The sequence below is a fragment of the Miniopterus natalensis genome, chromosome 4 (assembly GCF_054644295.1).
Source record: "Miniopterus natalensis isolate mMinNat1 chromosome 4, mMinNat1.hap1, whole genome shotgun sequence".
In the NCBI taxonomy this organism is placed as follows: domain Eukaryota; kingdom Metazoa; phylum Chordata; class Mammalia; order Chiroptera; family Miniopteridae; genus Miniopterus; species Miniopterus natalensis.
Window position 1 is genome coordinate 78,650,982 of NC_142084.1, and position 19,485 is coordinate 78,670,466.

General features: G+C 41.6%; 1 protein-coding gene across 1 annotated transcript; it reads left to right on the top strand.

The window, feature by feature from the left end:
• The first annotated feature begins 1,048 nt into the window (after positions 1-1,048).
• Positions 1,049-17,586, top strand: PRSS38 (serine protease 38). Its single transcript, XM_016203439.2, has 5 exons — positions 1,049-1,202; positions 1,486-1,648; positions 2,309-2,580; positions 16,736-16,878; positions 17,332-17,586. The coding sequence occupies exons 1-5, from the start codon at positions 1,049-1,051 to the stop codon at positions 17,584-17,586; spliced, it is 987 nt and encodes a 328-aa protein (XP_016058925.2).
• Positions 17,587-19,485: the final 1,899 nt, after the last annotated feature.

The following is a 19,485-nucleotide window of genomic DNA, read 5'->3' on the forward strand; positions in this document are numbered from 1 at the left end:
ACATCCAAATAAAAGATTAAACAACAAATATATATACACACCTTGAAAAAATGTATACACATCTTGAATAATTATAAAGACAATGTTTATTAAAATACATTTTCTTTCAAAATGTAATAGAATCAGCTATTAAAGGGTGTATACATTTTTGGGGACACCATGTGCATATATGAAACACCTAGAGGCTGGCAAACTACCTGTTTCTGCGAACTCGTGAATGAAGAATGGTTTTTACATTTTTTTGTGCTTGAGGGAAAACAAAAGAATATTTTGTGAGACGTAAAACTCAAACGAAATTCAAATTTCAGTGTCTATAAATAAAGTTTTATTGGAACAAAGTCCTGTTCATTTGTGTACATCCTGTCAGGACAGCAGAGCTCTGAAGTTTTCAGGGGGCTTCAGTGGTATAGTGTACTTTCCCAGCCCTATTTTCTCTGACGGTCATATAACTTGCTTTGTTCAGTGTCACATCAGTATGATCGAGATGAGGAATTGTGCTTGCACGTTTATTTATAATACTGCCTCATATGACCAAACCCGGACTTGGCTAGATGTTGGGAGACGGTGTGACCTTATCTCCACTGTATCTGGCCAGCTGACCCCGAGAGAGACCCCTGGAGAGCACTGACCACAGCCGACCCGGGAGTGAGATCCCTGGAGACCACTGACCACAGCTGCCCGGGGGTGAGGACACCAGGAGCCTGTCATCCGGGAGGCCGACCACTGGGCGCCGCGCCTGCGCCTGCGCCTGCGCCTGCGCCCGCCAGTGGGTGAGCGGGTGACCTGCCAGGGCCTCCAGGGCCGTCCTAACGTGCCCGGATGGAGGGGCAGGGGGACACCGCGATTGACCGAGGCAAAGCCAGGCGTCAGGGTTCGCTCACGCGCGGGAGGCGGTCGCGTTGGGGCTGTCGCGTCCTGCGCGTGCGCGTGTCCTGGGCCCACACGGCGGCAGTCGCGCTTCGGCGGTGTCAGGGCGTCGTGCGCGTGTCAGGCAGCCATCGGGAGTCCAGCGGCCTTCAGCTGTCGCACCCCAGGGGCCTTCAGCCTCATGGTCGCCCCTCTTTTCTGCCCTCGCTCTGGGCCTGGAGCCTTGAGCAAAGCCTGGAGCCTCCTGCTGCTGCTGCTCCTCCTGCCCCCCGCCCGGGATGCAATCATGGCGCACAGGTGCCCCTTCAGGAAGGAGGTGTTGAACCGCAGCGTGGGTAGGCCCCCCCCCCCCCCCCCCCCCCCCCCCCGTCGGCAGTGGTTCTGGAGGCAGTCCAGCGCTTCCTCCCTCCGCGTCCCTTCCCTGTTGGAGACCTTTCCCTTACTTCCCCCTCCCCCTCGCCCGCTCCTACTCCTCTCTCCCCTTCCCTGTGACCCCAGCCTCTCCTCTCCCCCAGACTCACTCTTCTTGTGGGCCGCCAGAGCCTCCCGCCCCTTTGCTTGGGGCCCGGCCTGCTCCTGCGGAGCTGCTGCTCACGCGCTCTGTATCTCTCCATTCAGCCTGCGGCCAGCGTCACATGCCGGGAAAGATCGCAGGGGGCATGGACGCCCCTGAGAAGAAGTGGCCATGGCAGGTCAGCTTGCACTACGCGGGCTTCCACATCTGCGGTGGGTCCATCATCGATGAGTACTGGGTCCTGTCAGCAGCCCACTGCTTTAGCAAGTGAGTGAGTGGTGCCAGTTGCCACTCCCATGGAGGTCCAGGAACCATGTGGTTGACCACACAAGACAGGTCGAGCTGGGACTACTTGGAATTGGAGAGTGGGGGCCAACACACAGCTCCATCCTGGGTAGCTTCTCCTGGCACAGGGTTGAGGGATCCTTAGGACCATCTGCTCTTTGAGATAAGTGTGGAGCCAAATCATAGGATGAGAGGTGAGGAGAGGAGGCACATCATAGGACAGATGAGGAGACACATCACAGGATAAGAGGGGAAGGGCCACATCATAGGATGAGAGGAGAGGATACATATCATAGGCGGGGATGAGAGGCACACCATAGGGTGAGAGCTGAGGAGAGACTTGCCTCTGGGCAGCCAGCCCACTTTACACCTGACAAGCTCATCTTGGACTGTGGGTGGCTGGCAGGTCCTGATGGTTTCCTGGATCTTCCGTGGGCCTAGGTCAGGACTTCTTTGGGGGCAGTTCTTCCAACAACCAAGTCCCCACTGTCCTGCAACAGATTACTTTTCCATGCCTTGGCTGAGAGCCTGGATATCAACCTGCCATGCTCCAGGCCTCTCTGTGTCTGTGAGCTAGTGGTGGCTCCTCTCCCCAGGTTCAAGATACTTGAGCCATTATATCTTTGTTTTCTGTCCCCACAGGGACAACCACACTGAGGCATTTGATGTGTATGTGGGCCTTGTGCACCTCAAGATCGCAGGCAGTCATACCCAGTGGTTTGAGGTGAATAAAATTGTCATGCATCACACATATGAAGCATACCACCCTGTTGGAGGTGACATCGCTCTGGTGCAGCTGAAATCTCGCATTGTATTTTCTGACTCTGTACTCCCCATCTGCCTTGCAACCCCAGACATGAACCTTCAGAACCTTACCTGCTGGGCTACAGGCTGGGGACTCATCTCCCCAAAAGGTAAGAGAACAAAGTACAACATCAGTCCCTTTATTGGAGTTTGTGGTAGGATGATGGTTCTATGGCACTAAGGAAAGAAAGTGTTCTATCAGTTACAGGGTTGCAGGTATCTGAGGACTATAATCCCAACTTATTTCTCTGTCAGTATGGAGTTTTGCTTTATCCCTGGCTGGCTTTGTTGTATACAGAGAAGTAGTTACTTCTACTTTGAGTGTGGAATTAATATTTAGTTTTTCAAGACCACAAGTTTCAAAGTAAAATTTCCTAAGATTGTAAATTTAACTTAAAGTAATTTTTTTAGCCTATTAAAATAGTTATTAGTTATTCTCATTTTCTGCATAAAACCCTAGTATTTCTTTGTAGGTTTGTACCTGGCTACTTTAGAATGTTTATGGCTAAGTAAAAGATGCTTTTAAATTGCATTTGCTAATCAGTCATAGATGTTGATTTTTGCACACTGACCTTGTTTCCAGCCACCTTATAGAACTAATTTTTAATAGCTGGTCAATTGATTATTTGACTGTTCTAGATTTTTTTAAAAGCATGGTTTTTTCAAATAAAAATAAGGTTGCTTCATCCCTTCTTTACCTGTATTGTCTTTTTTTCTTATCTTATTGCAGTGGCTGGAAACTCCAGTAGAAATGATGCTAGGTCTCCTTTTCTTTTCTTTTAATGGAAATGCTTCTAATAGTTTACAATTAAGTTGATGCTTTGGTCTGGAAATTTTAGACTGATATCTTATACCAGGTTAAGAAAGTTCAAAATCTGGTTTACTTAATTTTTAAAAATATGGTATTGAAGGTAAGATGCTATAGATTAAAATTAGACTGTTTTAACTTTAGGATGTTAAATGTAATTCCCATGATAACTACAAAAAATAGCTATAGAATATACACAAAAGGAAATTAAGTGAAATTAACATTTCACTAAAAAATATGAACTAAACACAACATAAAACAGAATGCTGGCAATGACGGACAAAAAAGTTATAGAGCATGTAGAAAACAAATTTCACAGTGACAGAAGTAAGTCCCTCTTTGTCAGTAATTACTTCAAATGCAAATGGATTAAAATTTCCAATAAAAAAAAACCAAAACATAGACTGGCAGAACCAGCCATATCCTGTCTATAAGAGACTCACTTGAGAACCAAAGACACAAGAAGGTTGAAAGTGAAAGAATGGAAAAAGATATTTCATGCAAATAGTAACCAAAAGAGGGCAGGAGTGGCTGTACTAATATCAGACAAAACAGACTTTGAATAAAAAAGAGGTTACAAGAGACAAAGACATTATATATTAATAGAGGGCTTACTATATCAAGAATATATGACAATTACAAGCACTTACACATATATGAAACAAAAACTGACAGAATTGGAGAGACAGTTCTAGAAAAATAATTGGAGACTTTACTACCCCATTCACAAGAATGGACAGAACAGCCAGACAGAAGATAAGTAAGGATATCGAGAATTTAAACAACACAATAAACCGGCTAGTATAACACACATATACAGAATACTCCACCGAACACCAACAGCATACAAATTATCTCAAGTGCATTTGGGGAATTTTCAGAATAGACCATGTTAGGTTACAGAGTGATTCTCAATAGATTTTAAAAGAGAAGTATACAGAGTATCTTCTCTGATCACAATGGGATGAAGTTAGAAATCAATAACATAAAACTGGAAAATTCACAAAATTGTGGAAACTTAACAACACACTTTTAAACAACCACTGTATCAAAGCAAAATATCACAAGGAAAATTGTAATATACTTAGAGATAAAAAAAACAATGAAAACACAACATACTAAAATTTATAGAACACAGCAAAAGTGGTGCTAAAGAGGAAATTTATAACTATAAATGCTTACATTAAAAAATAAGGAAGATCTCAAATCAGCAACCTAACTACAACTTAAGAAACTAGAAAAAGAAGAAACTAAACCCAAAGTTAGCAGGAGGAAGAAAAGAATGAAGATTAGAGCAGAGATAAGTGAAAGAAAGAAGAGAAAACAATGGAGAAAATCAATGAAACCAAGTTGGTTCTTTGAAAACATCAACAAAATTGACAAACCTTTAGCTAGATGGACTGATTTAAAAAGATTAAACTCAAATTGCTAAAATCAGAAATGAAGTTGGGGGCATTATTAGCAATTCTACAGAAATAAAAATGATTTTAGAAAGGACTATGAACAACTGTACTCCAACAAGTTGGACAAATTCCAACTAGGTGATGGACAAATTCCTAGAAACAGAAAGCCTACCAAGACTAAATTATGAAGAAATAGATAATCTGACTAGACCTTTAGTAAAGGGGTTGAGCCAGCAATCAAAAATCTTTCAACAAAATGAAACCCTGGACCTGATGGCTTCACTGGCGGATTCTACCAAACATTTAAAGAAGAACTGATCCCAATCTTTTTAAAATTTTTCCAAAAAAAATGAAGAGGAGGGAACACTTCCTAACACATTCTATGAGGCCAGCATTATCTTGAAATCAAAGGCAGACAAAGAAACTACAAAAGAAAGAAACTGCAGATCAATATCTTTTATGAACATTGATGCAAAAAATTCTCAACAAAATACTAACAAACGAATTCAGCAACATATTAAAATGGTTACATACTGCGACCAAGTGGGTTTTATTCCTGGAGTGCAGGGATTGTTCAACATATGAAAATTGATCAATGTAATACACCACATTAACAAAATGAAGGGTAAAAACCACATACTCATCTCAATTGTTGCAGAAAAAGCGTGCGACAAAATTCAGTACCCTTTCATGATTATAAAAACACTCAACAAAATAGGAATAGAAAAAAAGCCATATAGGAAAAGCCATATAGGAAAACCTACAGCAAACGTAAAATTTATGGTGAAAGACTGAAAGTTTTCTTTAAGATCAGGAGCAAGGCAAGAATGCCTGCTTTCACCACTTCTATTCAGCATAGTATAGAAGTTCTAGCCAGAGCCTTTAGGCAAGAAAAAGAAATAAAAGACATCACACTGGAAATGAAGAAGTAAATGATCTCTGCAGATGATATTGTCTTATATGTATAAAATCCTAAAGACTCCTCAAAAAAGCAATTAGAACTAATAAATAAATTCAGCAAAATAGGATACTAGTGAACACACAAAAGACAGTTGTATTTCTATACAAGATGAAGCATCTAAAAATTACAAAAACAATTATATTTATTCTAGCATCATACTAAGAGCTTCCCAGACAAGAAAAAGCTAAAGGAGTTCACCACCAGACCAGTACTACATGAAGTGTTAAAGGACTTTTTGAAGAAGAAGCAGCAGCAGCAGGAAGATGATAAAAAATATGAACAATAAAATGGCAATAAATACATATCTATCAACAATTGAATCTAAAAATCAAAATAAATAAGCAGAACAGAAACAGACTTATAGATACAGAGAACATTTTGATAGTTGCCGGATGGGAAGGGTGTTGGGAGGATGGGTGGAAAAGGTGAAGGGATTTGGAAGTACAGATTAGTAGTTATAGTGTAGTCATGGGGGTGTGAAGTACAGCATAGGGAATATAGTCAATAAAATTCTAATAACTATGTATGGTATCAGATAGGTATGAGATTTTTTTGGATGATCACTTAATAAGTTTTGTAATGTCTAATCACTAGGGTGTATACCTGAAACTAATATAATATTGTATGTCAACTGCAATTGAAAAATTTAAAAATGATTAAAAAAAAAATGTACAGGGTACACAGAGGCCAGATGCTGCCTGTTTGAGAGGTTTTAGGAAAGTTTGAAGCATGAGGCAAGAGAGGCCATTTGTATGGAAAAGCCACAGGAAACAGCTTGGGTGGGCCCACAAGTTGGGTGGGGCAGGATCTCAGGGAATCACCAGGGCAGGGCAGACAGTATGAGCCAGGTTGATGGGGGGGAGGGATGTCTCATAAAAGGAATATTGGCCTCTGCTAGAACTTTTCTCTGCGAGAAAGCTGCCCCTCCAGCTCTCTGATGCCAGATAATTCAGTTCCTTCTAATATGTCCCTGGTTCCTTTCAAGCTGCTAGTGAGTCTGAGTAAGTTCCTCAATGGGACCTTTAAGAGGAACTGCCTGGAACTCCAGCAGTCTTCTCTCTCACTCAGCCACAATTCCCACTGGTTTTTATAGTAATAAGTTATGGGGACTTTGCTTCCTGATTCTGGAACCCTGGTCTGGGAGATCTCACTCTTCAGGGGGTACCTTCAAGGCTAAGATATCCCTTCTGATTTTAAACCACCATATGTGGCTGTGGGACCATCCAGTTCAGCATCTCTGCCCCTCCTACCAGTCTTGATGTGGCTTCTTCTTTAAATCCCTAGTTTAAATCCATTCAGCTAGATTTCAGGTGGTTCTGGATGATAGTTCTGTAGTTTAGCTGTAAGTTTGATGTGGTTGTGGGAGGGTTCTAGTACTGCATTTACCTATGCTGCCATAGCTTGGAAGAAGCAGCAAAGCCTGCTTCTGTGCTTGCTGGGCTTGACTCCTCCATTGGTTTCTTTTTGCCATTATACATAATGCTGCAGTGAACATTAATAAATGCTTCTCTTTATTTCCATCTGTGAGGGTATCTTTAATGTAGTGGATCTTGGAGGGTGGGGCAATAGACAGGATAATTCACAATTGAGTGCTGCATTCCTGGGATTTTGGATAATTTTGTATCCCAGATCCCATCATTAAATTCCAGTCATGTCACAACCCAACTATACCAGCATGCATTTACAAATATACCCTGACACGCCTTTCTTACCTCCAAACCTCTGAGGAGAATTTCTACATAGATTATATATCTAGGAGTAGAATTTTTAGATTGTACAACTAGCATATATGAATTTACTAAATATTAAATTGACCTTCAATCTTCACTAACTTATATTACTAATTTGTATCACTAATTTACAGTACCATCAACAGGCATGAATATTTCCTTATACCATACCATTAACACTTAGTGTTATCATGCTGTTTAATTTTGCCAACTTGATGTATGTAAAATGATTTTAACTTGTAGGCCTAATTACTAGAACGTTTTGGCATCTTTTCATGTATTTATTGGCCATTTAGGATTCTAATTTGGTGAATTTACTGTTTATATTATTTATTATTTGGTTGGTTATATTTTTTGTTATTTTCTAATTATTCTAGTTAGATTAAAAGCTAAGCTGTTATAACAAAGAAATCCAAAATTACAGTGGCTCAAACAAGATGGAAGTTATTTCTTATGAAACAGTTGAGAAGGCTCAGCTATCCATGGTCAACTTTTCAATTTCTATTTTAAAAAGCTGAGACTTTTTATTGTGAAGATTAGATTTTGATCTAAATATAGGTATGTACTTTGACATTTTAAGTGTATAATTCAATGGCATTAATTACATTCATAATCTTGTACAACCGTCATCATCTGTCTTCAAAATGTTTTCATCACTCCAACGGAAACTCTGTGACCATTAGGCAATAACATCTCTCTCCCCAGCCCCTCTATTTTGCTTTACATCAGTAAGAATTGTCCTGTTCTAGATATTTCATATAAGTGGAAGCAAAAATTGTGATTTTGTGTCTGGCTTATTTCACTTGCATACTGTTTTCAGAGTTCAACAAAGTTGTAGCATGTATCAGAATTGTACTCCTTTTAATGGCTAAATATTCCATTATATAGCATATTTTGTTCATTCACCCATCCATTGATGGACACTTCAGTTCTGCTCATCTCTGAGGTTTGATTGGAGAGTTTAACCCATTTCATTTAAAGTAATTACCAATAGGAAGAACTTCTACCATTTTGCCATTTGTTTTCTCTATGTCGTAAAACATTTTGTGCTTTATTTCCTCCAATGCTGATTTCTTTTGTGTTTAGTTAATGTTTTGCAGTGATCTGTTATAATCCCTTTCACAATTTCTCATGCAATATTTTAGATATTTTCTTTGTTGTTTCCTTGGGGATTACATTTAAAATCCAAAATTTATGACAATCTAGTTTGAATTGATACCAGCTTAACTTTAATAGCATACAAAAACTACAAACCACATATTTGTACATTTGTGTTCCAAACCTATATTTAGAATTATTTTATGCATTCTTCTTTTAAATTTTGTAGAAAATAAAAAGTGGTATTACAAGCCAAAAGGACAAATGAAGGTTTATATATTTGCCCATGTATTTACCTTTACCAGAGTTCTATTAGTTATTGTCTTGTATACTTTCATCTTAACCTGAAGAATGCCCTTTAACATTTCTTCTAAAGCAGATCTAATAATAACAAACCCTTAGCACTTGTTTAACCAAAAATGTCTAATTTCTCATTTTTGAAGGGCAATGTTTGCCAGATCTAAAATTCTCGGTGGACAGTTTTTTCTTCATAGTTTTTGTTTTGTTTTGTTTTGTTTTAGAATCAACTATTGATCTTAGTGAGGATGTCTTACAAATGACAAGTCACTTTTTGCTGGTTTCAAAATTCTTTGTTTGCCTTTAGTTTTTGACAGTTTAATTATGAGTCTCAGTGGGATCTCTCTTTGATTTATTCCACTGGAAGTTTGTTGAACTTCTTGGATTAGAAAATTTATATCTTCCATCAAATTAGGAAGTTTGGGCCTATTATTTCTTGAAATATTTTTCTGGCCCTTTCTCTCTCTCTCCTCCTTCTAGTACTCCCATAAAACATGGTGACTCATTTGATGCTCTTCCACAGGTCTCTTAGGCTCTATTTGCTTTTCCTTTTTTCCTTTCTGTTTCTTAGGTTTTTATAATTTCAGTTGTCCTATCTTCAAGTTTACTGATTCTCTCTTCTGCCTTCTAAGTTACGCTGTTGTGCCCTTCTAGTGCAGTTTTCATTTCAATTATAAGACTTCTCAATGCCAGATTTTTGGTTTGATTCATTTTATAATTTATGTTTATTGGTAGCCTCACTTTGTTCATGTATCATTTTCTTGATTTAATTTAATCCTCTGTCCATGCTTTTCTTGAGCTCGTTGAGAATATTTAAGACAGTTCTAAAATCCTTGGGGACAAGTTTTACCAGTTTATTTTGTTCCCTTGAATAAGCCATATTTCTCTTTTTCTTGGTATGCCATATGGTTTTTGTTGTTGCTGAAAACTGGAATACTGAGTTTTGTGCTTTTGAGAATATAATGAGTATTGTATGTAGTTGAGTTTTGAGTATTATAGTGTGGTAACTCTTGAAATCCATTTCTGTCCCTCCCCAGGCTTTTTAAAATTGTTGATAGCTGTAGTAGTCTGTTATTTAATGACTTTCCAAAACTATTTTGCAAAGGCTGTATTTCTCATCATGTGTAATCACTGAAGTAATTCAGCTACTTTTTTGACATATATTTTCTTGAAAGACAGGAACTAAAAACAAACAAACAAAGCAAGCAAATCTCTTCTCCTGCTCTTTGCAGATTGACTCTGTGCCATAGCATTTCTTCAGCACTTAGCCAGACTTGCACTGAACCTAGGGATCAGCACAAGATAAAACCTTAGGGTCTTTCTCATGTCTTTTCTGAATATTTGTCTTATCTTGGGCATATATATTGACCTCAATTCTCTCAAGTACAGCGGTACTTTTGAATATCTTAATTTCCCAAAGAAATTCTTCCCAGCTCTTCTCCTGGGCTTTAGGCAATCTGTTGTATGGTTTGACAATAATCTTTTGCCCTGGACTTCTGTACATTGTTAGCTTGGCTTGCAGAGTTTTTGAAAAGTACCCACCATTTTTCCAGCCTGAGTTCTGAACTAGGCAAAACAGAGATGAGTACCTGTGCCAGTCTTTTAGGTAGCCCTTAGACCAATTAAGGCAGACAGGCAGTAATTTGCAGGTAATGTCTACTATGCACCTTCTGCAACCAGGGTCCCATACTGAGAACATGGGCTTCCCTCTTCAAAACTGCCACTGCACTGGCGTTGGAGGTAGGGAAAAGACACGTAAAAATGCCCTAAAGCTTTTCTGCCATCTCGAAGATGCCTTTTTTTGGAGTCAGTGTTTGCTTGAATGCTGTGATCCTTTGACTGTTTTCCCAGAGTTCTGAGAAAGTCAATTTTAATACTTTCTGTTTGTTTTTCAGTGTTTCTGTGGGCAACAAAAATACAGTTGATTTTGTATGTTTATCTCATATTCTGCAACCTAGTTTTTGTTTTTTTTTTTAAATATATCTTTATTGATTTCAGAGAGAGGAAAGGAGAGGGAGAGAGAGAGATAGAAACATCAATGATGAGAGAGTCATTGATCGAGTCCACAACCCGGGCATGTGCCCTGACCAGGAATCGAACCCCAATCGCCTGGATCCTAGGTCGACGCTCAATCGCTGAGCCACGCCCGGCCGGGCTGCAACCTAGTTTTAATAGTTTTTAAATTTTTTTCATAGATTCATTATTACTTTCTTCATACAATATTATGTTGTCTGTGAACAAAGACAGTTTTACTTCTCACTCTCCAGTCTGGTCTCCTTTCTCTTTCTTGCCTCATTGTACTGGCTTTCACCTCCAGTGCAATGATAAATAAACATGGTAAAAGTGAATATCTTTGCCTTGTTCCAGATCTTTAGAGGGAAACATTTAGTCTTTCATAAGTGAGGATGATGTTAGGTGTGGGATTTTTGTAGCTTTCCTTTAACAGATTGAGTAAGGTTCCTTTTATTCCTGGTTTATGGAGCTTTTACCATAAATAGGAGTCAGATTTTCTCAAATGCTTGTTATGTATCTGTGAGATGTCTACATGACTCTTGACTTCTATTTTATTAACAAGGTATATTATACTTATTAATTTGGGATGTTGAATCTTGCATTCCTATGATTAATTCCTCTTGATCTTTACATATAATCCTTTTTATAGGTTGCTGGGATCAGTTTGCTAATAATTTGTTTAAATATTTTTTTATCTCTATATATGAGAGATATTGGCTGTATTTTTCTTGTGATTTTTGTCTGGCTTTGGTGTCATGGTGATACTGGGTTTTGTTGTATGGTATTGTTTCTTCCTTAAATATTTGATAAAATTAACTAGTGAAGTCATCTGCACCTAGGCTTCCCTTTGTGGAAGGATATCTATCTATTTATTAATTCATTATTTATTGTTAATTTTTTTGTTCTTATACAGGTTTTCATTTCTTCTTAAGTGTAAGGTGTCTAATTTAATGGCACACAGTTGTTAATAATATTTCCTTATAATCCTTTTAATTTCTAAAGAGTCATTAGTAATGTCCCCTCTTTCTTTCCTGGTTTTGGAAATTTGTGTATTCTCTCTTGCTTTGTTTTGGGTTTGTTTGTTTGTTTTTGATTGTTGTAACAAAAAGTTTATCAATTTGAGGTGTTCTATTCAAAGAACCAACTTTTGGTTATTGGTTTTCTAGTTTAGGTTTTCTATTTCAGTGATTCTCACTTTGATATTTATTATTTCTTTCTTTCTGATTGCATTGAGTTTAATTGCTCTTTTCCCCCCTACTTCCCTAAGGTGGGAGCTTAGAATGTTTTGGTACCTTTTTTTTTCAGCATAAGCATTTAAAGATGTAAATACCCTCTAAGCACAGCTTTAAATGCATCCCACAAGTTTTGGCATGTTGTGTTTTTGCTTTCATTCAATTCAAGATATTGTGTCATTCCCTTCATGATTTCTTTAAAGTGTGTTCTTTAATTCTTAAGCATTAGTGAATTACCAAATGTATTTCTATTGTTAATTTCAACTTTAATTCCATTGTGCTTAGAGAATATACTTGGTATAATTTCACACTTTTTGAACATACTGAGACTTGTTTTATGGCCTACTCTATGATCTATCTTGGAAAATGTTTCATGTGTATTTGAAAAGAATGTGTGTCTTGCTGTCATTGGTGTGGAATTTTTAATAAATCACAGGTCATCTTGGCTGACAGTGTTTTCAAGTCTTCTATATTTTTACTGATTTTCTGTGTATTCTATCGGTCATTTAGAATGGAGTACTGAAATCTATAACTATGATTGGTGAATTGTCTATTTCTTTTCAATTCTGTCATGTTTGGTTTATGTGTATTCAGGCTCTGACTGGGTGCATATACATTTATAATTATGTCTTTATGCTGTACTGGCTCTTTTTTTTTCCTTTTCAGTACAAATCAACAGAAATTTATTAAAGTCTACAGTGCGCAAAATACAAAACTAGGTACTAGGTGATTTAGGTGTGAAATTCACTCACACATTCAGATGCAGTATCTGCTGTCCCCCCATATTCCTGAGCCTAATTTACAATGACTACCACCCCCAATCTGGTCATATTCTCTCCCATCCACCTTCAGTTCTTCCCTTTCTCTATTGCATCTGGGAGTCCCACTTCACGAACGTACCTCCATCTTTGTCTCTTAATTTTTCTTTATTTTTTGTAAGTTTTTAAAGAGTTTATCTTTGTTGTTGAAAGTATTACAGGTGTCCCATTTTTTCCCCCCAATTGACCCACCTCCACCTCGCTCCCACCACCTCCCCAGGCCTTCACCCCGTTATTGACTGTGTCCATGGGTTATGCATATATGCATATAACTTCTTTGGTTAACCTCTTCCCACCCTCCACCCCCCTTCCCTCTTCCCTCTGAAATATGATCATCTGTTGCATGCATCAATGTCTCTGGATCTATTTAGTTCGTCAGATTCTTTTGTTCATTAGTTTCTTCTTAAAGAAGACCTTTCAACATTTCCTGTAATGCTGATCTGGTGGTGATGAACTCCTTTAGATCTTTATCTGAACTTCAGTCCTAAATGATAGCTTTGCTGAGTAGAGCAATCTTGGTTGTAGTTCCATGTTTTCCATCACTTTGAATATTTCTTGCCACTCCCTTCTGGCCTGCAAAGTTTCTGTTGAGAAATCAGCTGACAGTCGTATGGGGGCTCCCTTGTAGGTAACTAACTGCTTTTCTCCTACTGCTTTTAAGATTCTCTCTTTGTCTTTAACCTTTGGAATTTTAATTATGATGTGTCTTGCTGTGGACCTCTTTGGGTTCCTCTTGTTTGGGACCCTATGTGCTTCCTGGACTTGTAAGTCTATTTCTTTCCCCAGGTAGGGGAAGTTTTCTGTAATTATTTTTTCAAGTAGGTTTTCAGTTTCTTGCTCTCTTGCTTCTCCTTCTGTCACCCCAAAAATATGAATGTTGGGCCTCTTGAAGTTGTCCCAGAGGCTCCTTATACTATTTTCATATTTCTGGATTCTTTTTTCTTTTTGCTCTTCTGGTTGGGTGTTTTTTGTTTCTTCATGTTCCAAATTGCTGATTTGATTCTCAGTGTCCTCTACTATTGATTCCCTGTAAATTATTCTTCATTTCAGTTCATGTAGCCTTCATTTCAAATTGGTACTTTATTATGTCATCGATTTTCTCAATTACTTTCGTCATACTCTTACTAATATGCTTGAGCATCCTTATAACCATTATTCTGAACTTTGTATCTGTTAGCTTGCTTGGATCTATTTCATTTAGTTCCTTTTCTAGAGATTTCTTCTGTTCTTTCCTTTGTGACATGTTTCTTTGCCTCCACATTTTGGCTGCTTCCTGGTGTTTGTTTCTGTGTTTAGGTAGAGCTGCTATGTCTCCTGGAATTGGTAGAGTGGCTTTGTGTAGTAGGTGTCCTTTAGGGTCCAGTGGCTCAGCCTCCCCAGTCACCTGAGCTGGGCCTTGTAGGTGCTCCCCTGTGTGGGCTGCGTGCAGTCCTGTTGTAGTTGAGCCTTGGCTGCTGTTGGCGTCACTGGGAGGAATTGACCCCCAGGCCAATCAGCTGTGAGGACCAGCTGCAACTACAGCCAGAGAGCTGCTGTGCTGGACACACCCCTATGGAGCAGGATTTACTTCAGTGGAGCTTTGGTGTTCACCAAGTGCGCCCCTTAGGTGTGTCACCTGTGGATGTGGTAGGGTTGTAATCCAACATGGTCGAGTCTGACCATCAGGTGCACTGTCTCTGAGGCCTCCCGGGAGGTGCAAAGTCAGCCTGTGCCAGTGCCTTGCCCAGGGCCACCCAGCATGAGCTACACAGCAAACTGTAGTTGGCTGCTACTTGTGCTGGGCTTGGAGGTGTCCAGGAGAGGCCAAGCTATGAGCAATGCAGGCTGCCGCTAGTGCCAGGCCTGGGGCCACTTATCAAGCTGTCTGGGGCCCGCTGCTGCTTGTTTGAGAGATTTTACGAAAGTCCTAAGCGTGAGGCTCGAGAGGCCACTTGCACAGAAAAGCCCCTGGAAATGGCCTGGATAAGCTTGCAGGTGGGAGGGGTGGGGCCTCCAGGAATCATGGGGCGGGGCCAAAGGTGTGAGTCAGGTGCTGGTGATTCAAATATGGTGCCTGCCTGCCGGCTGTGTGTGGGAGGGCTCACCAAAGGAGCAATGGCCTCTGCTAGCTCTTCTGCCTGGGAGAAAGCTGCCCCTCCACCTCTCGCCCCAATTTCAGGCAGGTTAGTTCCTCCCCAAGTGTCCGAGGTCCTTTCTAGATGCTGCCCGGCGCTGGGGCTCAGAGGGAGCGCGTCTAAGTGAGTCGGTGCAGGGGCCCCTTAAGAGGAGCTGCCTGGGACTCCTGCACCCTCCTCGACCCTCAGGGACAGTTCCCACTGTTTTTCACAGCCTGGAGTTGTGGGGACATCTCTTCCAGGCCCTGGCATCCTGGGCTGGGGGCCTGCTGTGGGGATGGGAGCCCTCACTCCTCCGGGAAACCCCCACCACCGAGATTCCCTCACGGGTTTAACCCGCGGCACCAGGTGTTTCTCCAGGATTCAGCCCCGATCCACCCACATCTCTGCCCCTCCTACCAGTCTGGATGCTTCTTCAGCTCCCTGGTTGTAGGACTTCTCTTCAGCTAGATTGCAGGAGGTTCTGAGTGATGGTGGTTCTGTATTTTAGTGTAATTTTGATGTGGTTGCAGGAGGCAGCGGGTACAGCAGTTACCTGCACCGCCATCTTGTTTCCTCTGTATTGGCTCTTTTATCATTATGGAATGTCCCAAAAGCCCTGACCTGGGAATTGAACAGGCGACCTCTTGGTTCATTGGTCAACACTCAACCACTGAGTCACACCAGCTGGTCAAGACTCTTCACTATTGACTTGTTGGAACTCAGCCTCCCAGCCCCATTGTGCTCTGGGCACTGTGAAGTCCAACCTGGCCACTCTGTCCTCGCTATGGAAATGTACCCTCTGCATACCTAGCTCAGAGTCCTGCAGCAGACCGTGGTAAATCAGTCCCCTGTGCGGCCTTTGGGCTCTTTCTCTCTGAAGCACCCGCCTTCTGGCAGCCATCTGCCTTGCAGATTCCAGCTGCCTGTGCTCCTTGCAGTTTACGGCCTGAAAAGTGCTCCAGGCAGGGAGTGGAGCCCTGTGGACCTTGCCTCTTCTGTTCTCTTTTCTCAGTGGCCACAGTGGAAGGGCTCAGGTAGATTTTTAGCTGGCTCGGTAGTTTCAAAGTAGTTTCCTAACTGCTTTTTCCTGGGCAACCTCTTCCAATACTATCCCCTGAGTCTGTGGACTCTATTGCTCTGCATTCTGTGTGCACCAGCTAGTTCTTCTGTGCCTCTTTTCCTGATACTAATTACCTCACCAGCACAGCCAGCAGTGACCACAGACACTGCTGACATTCTGCTTTCTATCTTTTCCCCTCGAGGGACACATGAATCAGCTCCAAAACAGATTCCCCAAATTCAGGCCCCCTTCGACCCTGGTCAGAGGGTCTTCAGCCTATGAGAAGAGCTCCTTCCAGTCAGTCCGATGTGGAGCCTGGGACCCACTCACACATTGGTCAGGAAAGCTCAAAGTTTCTGGGACCAATTTCTATATACCTCAGCATAGAGAGAACACAGGTGACACCCCACAAAACTCAAAGGTTCCTTTTTTGTACATATAGTGTCAGTCCTACAGTCACCCAGGGACGGAGCTGATAGAGTTTTGTGTCCTCAAGCTACAGCAGTGGAAGGCAATGGGCTCAAATGGGCTCTGGCTCTTATATTTCTTTTATAAAGTTTCATGTGACATCTATATTCACATTTCATTGACCAAAGCCTGAGCCCCAAAGCAGAGAAGGGAGCCATTGGAGGGCAGGAGCAAGAGAAAAAGCCACTGGTTGAATCAGCTGGGTCTGGGATTGGGCTGGGTGTGTACTGGGGAACAGAGTGGGGAGGACCTCTCCCTGGACCTGTGCTTCTTTCTGACAGGTCACTCCTCAGACCACCTACAAGAGGTGCAGGTGCCTCTGATCCCAGTGATCTTGTGCCAGCTGCTCTATGGACATCCATCATACATTCTGCCGGACATGATTTGTGCTGGGGACATCGGGGATATGAAGACCATGTGTGAGGTGCATTCCACCGCAGGGACGGGGGACCAAACCCATGGCTTTCATGTTTTCATCTGCTTGGAGCCATCGGGGACACTTGGGTGGGTAACCCCCGAAGGCCTGGCCCTTGCAGGATTCAGAGCACATCACCATGTAACCACAGGCTGGATGGGACCATAAGGTGGCCTAGGTGCAGATGGGACACAGGCCCAATCAGTGCTTAGTGCCCTGTGGACCCTAATGCTGTCCAAAGCAGCCCAGGGCTCTGTGCCTGTCTGAGGGCCTTGCCTGCTAACTGTCACCTTAGGGCACCTGCTCTGTGTTCCCACAGCAGGGCCTGGCACTGACGAGGTGGGGCTGTGGAGTGAAGGGGCTCTGGCTCTGGCCCTACAGGGTTGGGCTCTGTACCACTCTCATGCAGGAAGCAGCAGGCCCCAGTCTCCGGGTTCACAGGAAACTCCTCTTTTCTTCCAGGGTGATTCTGGGGGCCCACTCGTCTGTGAATTCAACCGTGTCTGGGTGCAAGTTGGAATAGTGAGCTGGGGCCGAGGTTGCATGTTCCCTATGTATCCTGCAGTTTACACTCGAGTCTCCTATTTCTCCACATGGATCCAACATCAGATAACACACACACCCCCACCTTGTCAGCCACTTCCCACCCTCTCCTCCACTCTAGGGGCCTCCGTCAGTGTCCTTATGACCATGATGGCCTTCCTGACAATGTTGTGAGCTCAAGGCTCCCACCCTGGCTTCCTCATGCTGCATGCCTCTGTCCTTGCCCGTTTCAGTCCCTTAGGTCTCTGGGCACCTGAGTGAGGTGAGGGCCATCAGCCAGGCCAATTCTGGATGAAGAAGGGGCTGAGCCAGCCCACACCTGAGAGGCAGACCCAGTCTCATCACAGAATCTCAGTGTGCCCTGGGAGAGGAGGTGTCTTGGTTGAGTGCTCTGGCACCTGAGATTTGGTAAGATATTAAATATTTACAAAATGAGCGTCTGTAAATCCTGTGTAGGTCTTTCCACCCAGAGTGCTGGCTCCCTTATGCAGACAGAGTGGCTTTGTCAGGATGATAGGCAGCAGGGTGAGAAGAGAATTACAAACCAAACACAGCATCTCTAGAAGGACAGCCACACACACAGACACACAGACACACACACACACACACACACACACACATCTGGGTCTAGATCCAGGCTCCAGGGAAAGGCAGCGTTTTAATTACAACTATCAGTATCATAGAGTTGTTAAATACTTAAAATTCCAATTCGAAAATTGGGAAACCTGAGCTGAGAGCAAGCACATGGAAGGAACTAAAAAGATAAAAGCAGAAATCAATGAACCAAACAGCAGAAAACACTCAAACTAACATTTTTAAAATCTGGTTTTGAAAAAAATCAAAAAGTAGGCAAAGAAATGACTAATCTAATCAAGATATAAAATGAGACCAAAAATACACAAAAGAAATAACAAGGGGGACGTAGCCATTAAACACAGAAATTTTAAGAAATCATAAGAGACATTATACAACTCTATGTAAGTAAATTTAAAATGAAAAGTATCACTTTGTAGGAAAAAGTAATTGCGCAAAACTAACCCCAGTAGAGATAGAAGGTTTAAGTAGACCAAATTCCATGGAAGAAATGAAGAAATTTAAGAGCTTCCCCCTCCTAGTAAAAGCCCTTGACTCAGATGGTTTCCTTGGAAATCACACCAAACCTTCCACTACAGGATCGTCCCAGTGCTGTCCCCAATGTTCCAGATGCTGACGGAAGAGAGCATCCAGATGCTCCTTAGTAGCACATGTATATAAGGTCATAAATCTGATCACACAGAAAGAGAAGATTGAGACAATTCAACTTATGAATTAAAAAAACCCTAGTGAGATATTATCAAACAGAACCCAACTTTATCTTTTAAATAGTACATTGTAATCAAGTAGGATTTATTCCAGTAATGCAAGGATGATTAAATATTAAACTCACAGATGTAATTCATCACACCTTTGCTTTGCTAAAGAGAATAATATTAGTGAAAAGTCTTTTTTTTTTAAGTTTATATTGCTGATATCATTACAGATGCCCCCTATTTCTCCCCTACATAAGTCTTTTAACAAATCTGAAACTTGTTCCCAATTTTTTAAAAAGATAGGGGTCAATGGGTAATAAGATATATATACCTCGGTCTAAAAGCTAGACAAGTGGGTAATATGGAGTGTATTTCTGCTAATATTAGGGTCAAGGGCAGGCTGCCCCTTGTCCTGCTCCCTTCCACAGAAGATAAGCCGCTGCAGCTGTACCAGAGAACTGTGCCCTGGCTAGTGTTGCTCAGTGATTAGAGCATCAGTTCGTATACCAAAGGGTCGCAGGTTCGATTCTGGTCAAGGGCATGTACCTGGGTTGCAGGTTCGATCCCTGGCCCCGGACGAGGTGTGTGCAGAAGGTAACCAATCAATGTGTCTCTATCACATCAATATTTTCCTCTCTTTCTCCCTCTTTCTCTCTTCCTTCCTTCCTCCCTCCCTCCCTTCCACTCTCTAAAAATCAATGGAAAAAATATCCTCAGGTGAGGATTAACAACAACAACAAAAAAGTTTGGAGCATATCCAGAACCCCCAAGAGAAAAATGTGAA

Bases quoted from the DNA above. Each gene is read 5' to 3' on its own strand.
- PRSS38 (XM_016203439.2), top strand. From the start codon at position 1,049: ATGGTCGCCCCTCTTTTCTGCCCTCGCTCTGGGCCTGGAGCCTTGAGC. The intron at 1,203-1,485 runs GTAGGCCCCCCC...CTCTCCATTCAG, and splicing joins GGTGTTGAACCGCAGCGTGG to CCTGCGGCCAGCGTCACATG. The intron at 16,879-17,331 runs GTGCATTCCACC...CTTTTCTTCCAG, and splicing joins ATATGAAGACCATGTGTGAG to GGTGATTCTGGGGGCCCACT.